Raw genomic sequence first — 12,156 nt, forward strand, 5'->3', positions numbered from 1 at the left:
GCAGCCAACTGATCTCTTTCTAATTAGATTGAATTAGAGAGAGATTTGTCTCTTGACTGAATCTGCCCATCATCACCTGATGTATGACTCTACCTTTGGAGTGCTGCCAGATTACGTGTGTTTTGGGGGGAAACTACGGGGATGCTCAAACTTCCCCGGCAGGCCCACTTACACCACTGTCTCTCCTTACATGCATTTACTGAGGAAACGCTGTCTGTCATTATGTGCATTTACTGGTGAAAGGCTGTCTCTCATTACATGCATTTACTGGGTAAACGCTGTCTGTCATTATGTGCATTTACTGGTGAAAGGCTGTCTCTCATTACATGCATTTACTGGGTAAACGCTGTCTGTCATTATGTGCATTTACTGGTGAAAGGCTGTCTCTCATTACATGCATTTACTGGGTAAACGCTGTCTGTCATTACGTGCATTTACTGGTGAAAGGCTGTCTCTCATTACATGCATTTACTGGGTAAACGCTGTCTGTCATTACGTGCATTTACTGGTGAAAGGCTGTCTCTCATTACATGCATTTACTGGGTAAACGCTGTCTGTCATTACGTGCATTTACTGGTGAAAGGCTGTCTCTCATTACATGCATTTACTGGGTAAACGCTGTCTGTCATTACGTGCATTTACTGGGGAAAGGCTGTCTCTCATTACATGCATTTACTGGGTAAACGCTGTCTGTCATTACGTGCATTTACTGTGAAAGGCTGTCTTTCATTACATGCATTTACTGGGTAAACGCTGTCTGTCATTACGTGCATTTACTGGTGAAAGGCTGTCTCTCATTACATGCATTTACTGGGTAAACGCTGTCTGTCATTATGTGCATTTACTGGTGAAAGGCTGTCTCTCATTACATGCATTTACTGGGTAAACGCTGTCTGTCATTACGTGCATTTACTGGTGAAAGGCTGTCTCTCATTACATGCATTTACTGGGTAAACGCTGTCTGTCATTACGTGCATTTACTGGTGAAAGGCTGTCTCTCATTACATGCATTTACTGGGTAAACGCTGTCTGTCATTACGTGCATTTACTGGTGAAAGGCTGTCTCTCATTACATGCATTTACTGGGTAAACGCTGTCTGTCATTACGTGCATTTACTGGTGAAAGGCTGTCTGTCATTACGTGCGTTTACTGATGAAACGCTGTCTGTCATTATGTGCATTTACTGGTGAAACACTGTCATTATGTGCATTTACTGGTGAAAGGCTGTCTGTCATTGCATGCATTTACTGGTGAAACGCTGTCTCTCATTACGTGCATTTACTGGTGAATGGCGGTCTGTCATTACTTGCATTTACTGGTGGAACACTGTCTCTTATGTGCATTTACTGGTGAAACGCTGACTCTCATTACGTGCATTTACTGGTGAAACACGGTCTCTCATCATGTGCATTTAATGGGGAAACGCTGTCTGTGATTATGTGCATTTACTTCATTTTTTTCATGTAACTACATTAGCTGGTATAACTACATTAGTTAGCCCCGCCCACATGACATCACGGCCACGCCCATTTTTCACCGCGGCGCGTAATTTCTCCCATGAGCCCCGCCTGCCAGCCACTGTGCCCCTTTTGAGCCCCCCCAAAAATCTGAAGCTGGAGCCGCCGCTGCTGATGACGTATGGATCTGTGTGTGAATGGCAGCTTGTGTGTGTGTGCTTATGACGTATGGATCTGTGTGTAAATGGCTGCTTGTATGTGTGTGCTGATGTATGGATCTGTGTGTGGAAATGGCTGCTTGTATGCAGTGGCGTAGCTAAGGAGCTGTGGGCCCCGATGCAAGTCTTACAATGGGGCCCCTCAAGCACTCTATACATAACAATTGATACGGCGCACCAAAACCTGCCAATGGTAACTACAGTGTCAGAGGTGCAAGAATGGGATGGGGAACAGCTTGTTAATGATTACCACTATTCAAAGTATCTATAGAAGTGATTAGTATGAGCACAGGACCAATAGAGAGCTAATACTGTAGTTGAGGGAGGGCCCTTCGGGGCCCCTCTGGCCCAAGGGCCCCGATGCGGTCGCTACCGCTGCACCCCCTATTGCTACGCCCCTGCTTGTATGTGTGTGCTGATGTATGGATCTGTGTGTGAATGGCTGCTTGTATGTGTGTGCTGTTGTATGGATCTGTGTGTGAATGGCTGCTTGTATGTGTGTGCTGATGCATGGATCCGTGTGTGAATGGCAGCTTGTGTGTGTGTGCTGATGACTTATGAATCTGTGTGTGGAAACGGCTGCTTGTATGTGTGGGCTGGTGTGTGTGTGTGTGTGTGTGTGTGTGTGTGTGTGCTGGTGTGTGCTGGTGTGTGTGTTGGTGTGTGTGTGTGTGTGTGTGTGTGTGTGTGTGTGCTGGTGTGTGTGCTGGTGTGTGTGCTGGTGTGTGTGCTGGTGTGTGTGTTGGTGTGTGTTGGTGTGTTGGTGTGTGTTGGTGTGTGTTGGTGTGTGTGTGTGTGTGTGTGTGTGTGTGTGTGTGTGTGTGTGTGTGTGTGTGTGTGTGTGTGTGTGTGTGTGTGTGCGGGCACTTATTATGAAAGTAAAATACCTAACCTATCTAAGCTAGTAGTAGGCTAAGGCTACCTAGGCTAGTAGACCTAGCATGCACACAGACCTAACACTAGCCTAGCACAGTATGCAGTATATACACCACACTAGTTGACTGAACTACAGTGTTTCCAACCTTTCACGTTATTTTTTACTGACAAATACCTAAAAATTTACTGACAAAAGATTGTTTTTACTGACGAAAAATGGGCGTGGTCACACAACAAAATGTGGGTGTGGTCATGGGTGGGGCCAAATATACATGATTTTAGTAGTGCTGTAAAAGCTCTGCCGGGGAAGTTTGAGCTCTGCCATAGTGTTTCCCCCCTTCCCCCAAAATACATGAAATCTTACAGCATTTCACCAAAAATCCACGTAAAAATACAGATAATATGGCAGTGGTTCCCTAAAAATAGATGTAATCTGGCAGCAGCGATTCCCCCAACATACACATAATTTGGCAATAGTTCCCCAAAATACACTTAATCTGACAGCAGTGGTTCCCCAAAAATAGGTAGCCCCAGGTCTATAGGTGTCCCCAGAACAGGTAGCCTGGGGTAGAGATGTCTCCAGAACAGGTAGCCAGGGGTATATGTGCCCAGTACATGTAGGCAGGGGTATATGTAGCCAGGGGTATATGTGCCCAGTATATGTAGCCAGGAGTATATGTGCCCAGTATATGTAGGCAGGGGTATATGTCCCCAGTATATGTAGCCAGGGGTATATGTGCCCAGTATATGTAGCCACTATTGTAATCAAAAAGTCTGTACAGCGCTCACTCCCTTCACAATGCACCAACATACATCTTCTATAGGTAGTCTTTAAATGAGAAATGTCTCTAGTTTCTGGTATTAATAAACACTCTCACAGCGGGTCTCCAATAGATCTCAGTAGCTTGCTTCAGTAGTTCCTCAGAGAAATTCATAAACATATATAGTGTGAGCCTGTCACAACCAATTTCCCAGTATTCATGCAAATGTGTTTCCCTTTATGGGCACTCTGCACCCTGTGCTCTCGTGCTGTACTACCACCAAATCATGCAATGAATACTAGCCGCTCACCAGATGGTTTGCTGACCACGCAGGGACCAGCACTCAGCGCTTTTTTCTTTCCAGACTTGAAGATACTTGCCAGCAGCGTTAATAAACACCTATGGGACTAATACACAGCTCCCGTAGCATAATACTGTTTGATGCTTTTAATAAAAGATTAAGATTACACTCACATTTAAAACAAAGGTATGCACATATATAAAAACCTCCTGGACATCCTCACCGCTGCTCTGTTAGCGTCTTCCTGTCTGCCGCTTGAGGCCACGCCCTACCGGTTTCGTCAAATGACTCATCAGGGGCTTTGTTAGGGTGCACTAACGATTATATGTGTGGCACAAAAAGTACAATTCATATACAGGTTCACGCTATGTCAAGTTGCATGTTTTTTGAGGTACAAGTGGAATCAAGGAAGTGAACATCAGGAAGAGGATTACAGGAACTGGTTCATCCCTTATGTGCATTTAGCTGATCTGTGATAAGTCAGCCTTTCAACATTGGTGAGAGTGTTTATTTATACCAGAAACTAGAGACATTTTTCATTTAAAGACTAGCTATAGAAGATGTATGTTGGTACATTGTGAAGGGAGTGAGCGCTGTACAGACTTTTTGATTACAATTTAACATAGGGGAATAGCTACCCCCATTCAGTACAGCGATCCACCTCTTACGACTTGCATTGGGCTGGAGTATAACCCAGAGATTGAACTGTTAAGGAGCGCCGACACCACTGTTTTGAAACATTATATGTAGCCACGCGCCAGAGGTATATGTCCCCAGTATATGTAGGCAGGGATATATGTCCCCAGTATATGTAGGCAGGGGTATATGTCCCCAGTATATGTAGACAGGAGTATATGTGCCCAGTATATGTAGCCACGGGTATATGTGCCCAGTATATGTAGCCAGGGGTATATGTGCCCAGTAGATGTAGCCAGGGGTATATGTGCCCAGTATATGTAGTCAGGGGTATATGTGCCCAGTATATGTAGCCACTAGCCAGGGATATATGTGCCCAGTATATGTAGCCAGGGATATATGTCCCCAGTATATGTAACCAGAGGTATATGTGCCCAGTATATGTGGCCAGGGGTATATGTGCCTAGTATATGTAGCCACTAGCCAGGGGTATATGTGCCCAGTATAAGTAGCCAGAGGTATATGTCCCCAATATATGTAGCCAGGGGTATATGTGCCCAGTATATGTAGTCAGGGGTATATGTGCCCAGTATATGTAGCCACTAGCCAGAGGTATAAGTCCCCAGTACATGTAGGCAGGGGTATATGTCCCCAGAATAGGTAGCCAGGTGTCGCCCCAACAGGAGGGGAGTAGGGCAGAGAAGAGGGAGAGCTGTAAGGACAGCGGCGATGGGAGACCATCTCCCCCCTCCTTCCCTCACCTTGGGGCTCTCCCTCCCTTGCTCTCCCTTCCAGTACTAAGTGTTGTGCAGTGGCTGGCAGCGGGCAGAACTTACCTCGATCTCGCCAGAACTTCCTTCCGCTTGGAGTGAGACAGAGGTAAGTTCCGCCCACTGCCAGCCACCGCACAACACTCTGTTCTGGAGGGGAGAGGGAGGGAGGGAGAGCCCCAAGGTGAGGAAAGGGGGGGGGGAGACGTCCGCCCTTCCCCACCGCTGATCCCACAGCTCTACCTCTTCTCTGCTCTGCTCCCCTCCTGCTCACAGTGCGGCCGATTGCCCGCCCTTACGGACGCTGCTGAATTCCTTATGGAATTCACGGGCAGCTACATTTGTAACAAAATTTACGGTATGCCTGTAAATTTACGGGCGGTTGGCAACACTGCTGAACTATAACAATCAAATCTCCAGCTATCTATAAATCAATATAATACATGTGTGTAGAATGTGTGTGGGATGTAAAACGCTCTGTTTTCACAGTGAGAAAGCACTTGCTAGACATGCAGCAGCACTGGAGATGCTCTCAGTACCGCACAGTCACACAGCAAGGACAGGCTACGCAACATGGCCGCCGCCTTATATAGAGGAGGGGAGGGCCAGGCTCCCTTCCTCTGATTGGTTGCTAGGGCTTCGGCTGGGGGCCTTCTGATTGGCCCAATGATGTCATCCCCTGGATAGCAAAGCCAAATTCATGGTCACGGGTTAACACCCGTGATCACGGCCGAATTCGAGAGGCGATATTCTGGAAATTTGACTACGAATTTGGGAGCAGTATCGCTATTCGAATTCGAGTTCGGCAATCATGAAAATCTACCCGTGATCACGGGTAAATTAGAATTTGCAAATTTTGAGAGCAACCCTGCTGACCACCCCCTCCCCTGGTGGTGCCTATACCTAAGACCCCCCTGGTGGTGCCTAACCCTAAGACTTCCCTGGATATACCTAAACCAAAGACCCACTTGGTGCTGCCTAACCCTAAGGTGATGCCTGACTCTAAGACCCCCCCCCCAATGGTGGTGCCTAACCCTAAGATCCCCCAGGTGGTGCTTAACCCTTAAACCCCCTTTCCTGATGCCCTTTCAAATATTGAAACAATAACATATGTAATCAGGTAAAATGTGTACATACAAATGAAATAATATGACAAAAACTATAATGTTACAAGTTTCAAAACCATAACATCAAACCCAAATCATCCACCAGCAACCGGTGCCCTTTCTTCCAGCTTCCCATGTATCTATGCTCCTTGTAATTGTGTGTTGTGTACTATGTACAGTGCAACAGAAAAAGTTGGTGATGATATATTGATAAATAGTAATAATAATAAATGACATCCATAGAACGTATGGTATCTATACTGTGTTAGGCCTTACTTGGTATAAAGTTCACAAGGTATTCCCACCACTGTCGTAGGGTGGAGTCTCCAAACATGTAGACTATCTTCCCAGAAAGACATTTGGCTGCTCTGGTTGGCTCGTCAAAATGTTGGTTTGAACAGGTCAGCGACTGCCAGGCATCTTGGTAATAATATCCTGAAGGATCTGGGTTCTTTAATCCAGAGACACATTTGATATGTTTAACTAAATTATGAGAAAATAAGAAAAATGACCAGCAACGTTATCATCATCATCCATGATCATCATTTGCATTACGTGATACATGGCATAATAAATCATCAAAAGTTTCAACAAATTCACATCAAGAGATTGTTTCAATGTATGGACCAGTCATGGTTGTTGTGGCTATGTCCCTATGGATTTAGCAATTACCGTATTTTTCGCCGTATAAGACGCACTTTTTCTCCCCAAAAAATGGGGGGAAAAGTCCCTGCGTCTTATACGGCAAAGGCAGGGAATTCCCGACTTATAAACGCCCGCCGATACGGACCGCGACCCGCCGCCACGTCGGGAATTCCCTGCCTGTGTGGCTGCACCCGACCGTTGCCTCTGCCCGCTCCCCATGCCTGTAATGTGTCGGCGGGTGTAATAAGTTCCCTCCCGTTGTGTGGCTGATCTCTGCGTGCCCCCGCTAGTGTATAATATGCCTGCTCCCCCACCTGCCTTATCTCCCTCCCCCATGTGGTTGCTGGCCCCCCCGGGTGTTAATCTTCAGCGGCTTACCTCTCCGCCATGCCCGCGAGGATTGGAGACCTTCTTCACAGCCGCGCATCTCGCTCTAGTGATCGGCATGTGGCGATTGTGTCATTATCACATGCCGATCACTAGAGCGAGATGCGCGGCTGTGAAGAAGGTCTCCAATCCTCGCGGGCATGGCGGAGAGGTAAGCCGCTGCAGATTAACACCCGGGGGGGCCAGCAACCACATGGGGGAGGGAGATAAGGCAGGCGGGGGAGCTGGCATATTATACACTAGCGGGGGCACGCAGAGATCAGCCACACAACGGGAGGGAACTTATTACACCCGCCGACACATTACAGGCATGGGGAGTGGGCAGAGGCAACGGTCGGGTGCAGCCACAATTTACACACATGCGGGGGACACAGGCACATGGGGCAGGCATGAGGGACACAGAGGACACGGCAGGCATGGGTGACACGGGACACATGGGGGACACAGGCACATGAGGGACACATGAGGCATGCATAGGTGACACATGGGGACACAGGCACATGGGGCAGTCATGAGGGACACAGAGGACACGGCAGGCATGGGTGACACAGAGGACACATGGGTGACACAGAGGACACATAGGTGACACAGAGGACACATGGGTGACACAGAGGACACACGGGGGACACAAGCACATGGGGTAGGCATGAGGGACACACAGAGGACACAGTGGACATGCATGGTTGCCACAGAGGACACATGAGACAGGTATGGGGGACACAGACAACACATAGGGCAAGCATATAGGGCAGGCATGAGTGACACAGGGCACATAGAGCATGTATGAGGGACACACAGATGACACATGGGGCATGCATGGGTGACACATGGGGCAGGTATGGGGGACACAGAGGACACATAGGGCATGCATGGGGGACACATAGGGCAGGCATGGGTGACACATGGGGCAGGTATGGGGGACACAGAGGACACATAGGGCATGCATGGGGGACACATAGGGCAGGCATGGGTGACACATGGGGCAGGTATGGGGACACAGAGGACACATAGGGCATGCATGGGGGACACATAGGGCAGGCATGGGTGACACATGGGGCATGTATGAGGGACACAGAGGACACATGGGGCAGGTATTGAGGACACATGAGGAGACAATGGGACACAGGAGGACAACATTTGAGGGGTAACATGTACAAGACGCTCCTGGAATATGGACGCACCAGGTTTAGTATATATATCTTTTTTTTTCTCTGGTTTTTGCCCTCTAAACCTGGGTGTGTCTTATATTCCGGAGCGTCTTATACGGCGCGAAATACGGTACTTTATCACTACCAATTGACCCTAACTTATATCAACTGAATATGTTCTCTTTCTTTCTTACTTTCTTTTTTTATTTTTTTTTTCAAAAACTATATTTCCCCCCCGCCCCCCCAAAAAAAGAGAGAAATATTTCTCAGGTTTTCCCTACTATAGATTTAATATTAACCTCCTTAGCGGTATACCCGACACTGTGTCGGGCATACCGCTCTCTGGCCCCAGGAGTCCTCTATAGTGAAATAATTTTCTCACATGGCTCTAAACCCTTTAGCTAGCACTAGGCTAGCTAGCAAAGGTGTCAGGCACCCCCGGATCCTCCCCCCCCCCGATCCCCCTGTTTATACATTACCCAGCCTGGATCCAGCGATCACGCAGCCTCCTGGCACAGCTCCGGTCTCTCTATGGGGAGGATCGGGTTTGCACATGATTTCATGACGTCGGCGACATCATGACATCATGTGCGATCCTCCCCATAGTGAAGACCAGAGCTGTCCGGGGAGGCTGCGCCGATCGCTGGATCCAGGCTGGGTAATGTATATATTGGGGGAGCGGCGGGGAGCGGGGGGTGCCGGACACCTTTACTAGCTAGCCTAGTGCTAGCTGAAGGGTTTATGGCCATGTGAAATTATTTTATTATCAGGGCAAAAAGTAACAAAACCTCCTGAGCGGCGTAATGCTCAGGAGGTTAAGAGTTGTTGTAGAGAAAGACTACAAATGGTATGAGGCTATTTATTCTGTCTAACACAAAACTCAAAGTATGTTGCTGCTGGTACAATGTATGTTGACAATATCTTATTTTGCAGTTAAACCCTATTTTTGAAAAGGTTTTCTTTTTTTTTTTCAGCTATGACAATATTTAACCATACTGAGACCACATAATTCCATTAGGCGGTGGCATAGTTTCTCTGCACGGCTTATGGTGTCATCTCGCAAGAGGCGGGATTTGACAGGAGCTCACACAAGCGCGTTCTCCCGTCAAACACAGCGGGGCACAGCGATCAGCCTGCCAGCTGCTGATCAGTGCAGGCAGGCTGCTTTTTCTATTTATATGCCTAAATGTATTTATATAGTGCTGACATCTAAAGCAGCACTGCATAGCAATGTTGCTCGGATACCTCATTATCCTATTCGAATTTGGTCGAATTCGGATAGTAAACTATCCGAATTCACTCGAAGTTTGATATTCGAGTTAATCGAATATCCGATTCGACCTCGGATATCCGACGTCACTATCCGAGTCTGTATTCAAGTAAAATATTCGAGCTGGCCTTAAATAGCTTTTAAAACTTGTATTGGAGGTCAATGATGCATGAAACCACCTTTTTTATGAAGAACATCAAGTGATTATGTGGTGATGTAGTAGTTATAAAAAAGGTATCAAAAATAGTAAATTAACTGCATGGAAAATGTTGGCATGAGAAGGTGTGTCCAAAATGGTTGTTGGAAGTCTTAATTTACTTCTTCTTCTTCTTCTTCTAAAAAAAAAAATATTTTTTCAAATTGATGCAGGCAGGAGGCAGCTATTTTTGAGCGTAATAGCTGGTGGCGCATGGGCAGCAGCACCTTGTAATGTGTTCCCTGGCAGTGGAGAGGAGACACAGACAGCAGGAGGAAATATAACAGCAGGCAGCGTGAAGAGCATAAGTGTGTGGCAGACTGGCATTTGGCAGCAGGCAGGAGGGCAGGCAGCGAGACATAGTAGGCCCTGGGTCCTAGCGGTGGTTCCAGGGCCATAAATGAACAGCATGACGTTCCAGACAGCGGTCGTGAAGCCCACATTGTGTCCAATACACAATTGGGACAGCACAGTTTTCAACCCGGACACCTCTAAATTAATTACAATTTTTTTTTGCAAAATAATGCAGCTTTTGTTGAGCGTAATAGCTGGTGGCGCATGGGCAGCAGCACCTTGTAATGTGTTCCCTGGCAGTGGAAACACACAGACAGCAGGAAGAAATACAGCAGCAGCAGCAGGTGTAATGTGTGTGTGCGCCACTTCATGTCCCCCTCTCGCCGACAACAAGGGCCAGGAATTCGCCTTCCAACCAAGCCTGGTTCATTTTGAGAAACGTCAGTCTGTCCACAAACTTGTGACACAGACGAGATCGCTTCTCAGTGATGACTCCACCGGCAGCACTGAAGCAACGCTCTGACAGTACGCTGGAAGGGGGGCAGGAGAGCACATCCAGGGCGTACTGTGCAAGCTCGCTCCAGATCGGCAGGTGCTTGACCCAATACTCTATGGGATCAACAGGGGCCACGCTGTCAAGCCCGCTGAAGGACCCCATGTAGTCAGCCACCATGCGGGTCAAGCGCTGTCTGTGACTGGAGGAGAAGGATGCTGCTGCAGGCACCTCCTCTCTAGTTCCTGGCAGCTCTACACTCATGTAGAGCTCGTTGGTCAGAGACAGCAGGTCTGTGGTGCGTGTGCGCTTTCTTCTGGTGGATGCAGGCACATGCTGCTGCCTCTGTGCTGGCTGGACAGTGGGGGTGGATGGCTCAGGGAAGGCTTCCTGCAAGCGCTCAACAAGGGACAGCTGCAAATCCCTAATTTGTTGCGCACGGTCTCCTCCTGCAGGCAGGAACTGGCTGAGTTTTCCCTTCAGACGTGGGTCCAGCATCATGCAGATCCAGATGTCCTCCCTCTTCTTCATCTGGATGACCCTTGGGTCCTTGCGCAGGCACCTCAGCATGTGCCCTGCCATTGGGAAGAGTCTGGCCACGTCTGCTGGCACATCATTGGCAGTCCCAGAGCTGACAGTGCTGTTCTCCTCTTCCTCTGCCCCCTCCACCTCATCCTCTCTCCACCCCCACACCAGTCCAGCTGCGCTCTGCTGCTCCCCCTCATCAGCAGCAAGGTCAGGGACCTCCACCAACTCCAAGCCCTAATCCTCAGAGGTGGCCTGTGAAGCTGCCTGCACCTCCTGCTGGTCCAAGGCTGCCACTCCCTCTTCCAGCAGTGCATACAGGGCCCTGTCCAGCACACACACCAAGGGAACCCACTTGCACACCATTGCATGGTCCCTGCTCACCATGTTGGTGGCCTGCAGGAAGGGTGCCAGGACTGAGCACACCTGCTGCATGGGCCCCCAGTCCTCCGTGGAGATGATGGACGGGAGGTTGGTGGCGGCATGCCCAGTTGCAGTGAGGGAGGCAACTGTTGCTCGTGCAACGTACTGGCTGACAGCCTGCCTCTGTTCAACCAGACGCTCCAACATCGCCAGAGTGGAGTTCCAGCGAGTTGGAACATCGAGCATGAGCCGGTGCTGTGGCAGGTGCAGCTCCTTCTGCACCTCTTCCAGGCTCGCCACGGCTGCAGGCGAGTGCCGGAAATGACGCACAACCTTCCTTGCCGCCTCAAGGAGTCGGTCCATCCCCTGGTAGGTCCGCAGGAACTTTTGGACAAACAGGTTTAAGACGTGCGCCAGGCAGGGGATGTGGGTCAGGTCTCCCTTTTTGATGGCAGCAACAAGGTTTGCCCCATTGTCGGACACCACCTCTCTGACTCTGAGGCCTCTGGGGGTCAGCCAATTCCTCTCCTGCTCTCGGAGTTTGGCCAGGATGTGGTTCGCCGTCAGTTTGGTCTTCCCCAGGCTGACCAATTCCAGCAGCGCTTAGCAGTGGCGGGGCTTCACGCTGCTGCTGAGGTGGGGGGTTTGGGCTGGTGTGCCGGAGGATGGAAGCGGATCAGAGGAACCTGCTGCTGCTCCACTGACCCTG

General features: G+C 49.0%; 1 protein-coding gene across 1 annotated transcript in view; it reads right to left on the bottom strand.

The window, feature by feature from the left end:
• LOC137561953 (NXPE family member 3-like) overlaps positions 1-12,156 on the bottom strand; it is a 149,764-nt gene that overhangs the window by 18,209 nt on the left and 119,399 nt on the right. The window contains exon 7 of the mRNA XM_068273298.1: positions 6,403-6,609. Within this exon, the coding sequence (XP_068129399.1) occupies positions 6,403-6,609 (207 nt within the window). The remainder of the gene's footprint in view (positions 1-6,402; positions 6,610-12,156) is intronic.

This window comes from Hyperolius riggenbachi, chromosome 3 (assembly GCF_040937935.1).
Source record: "Hyperolius riggenbachi isolate aHypRig1 chromosome 3, aHypRig1.pri, whole genome shotgun sequence".
NCBI classification, from domain to species: domain Eukaryota; kingdom Metazoa; phylum Chordata; class Amphibia; order Anura; family Hyperoliidae; genus Hyperolius; species Hyperolius riggenbachi.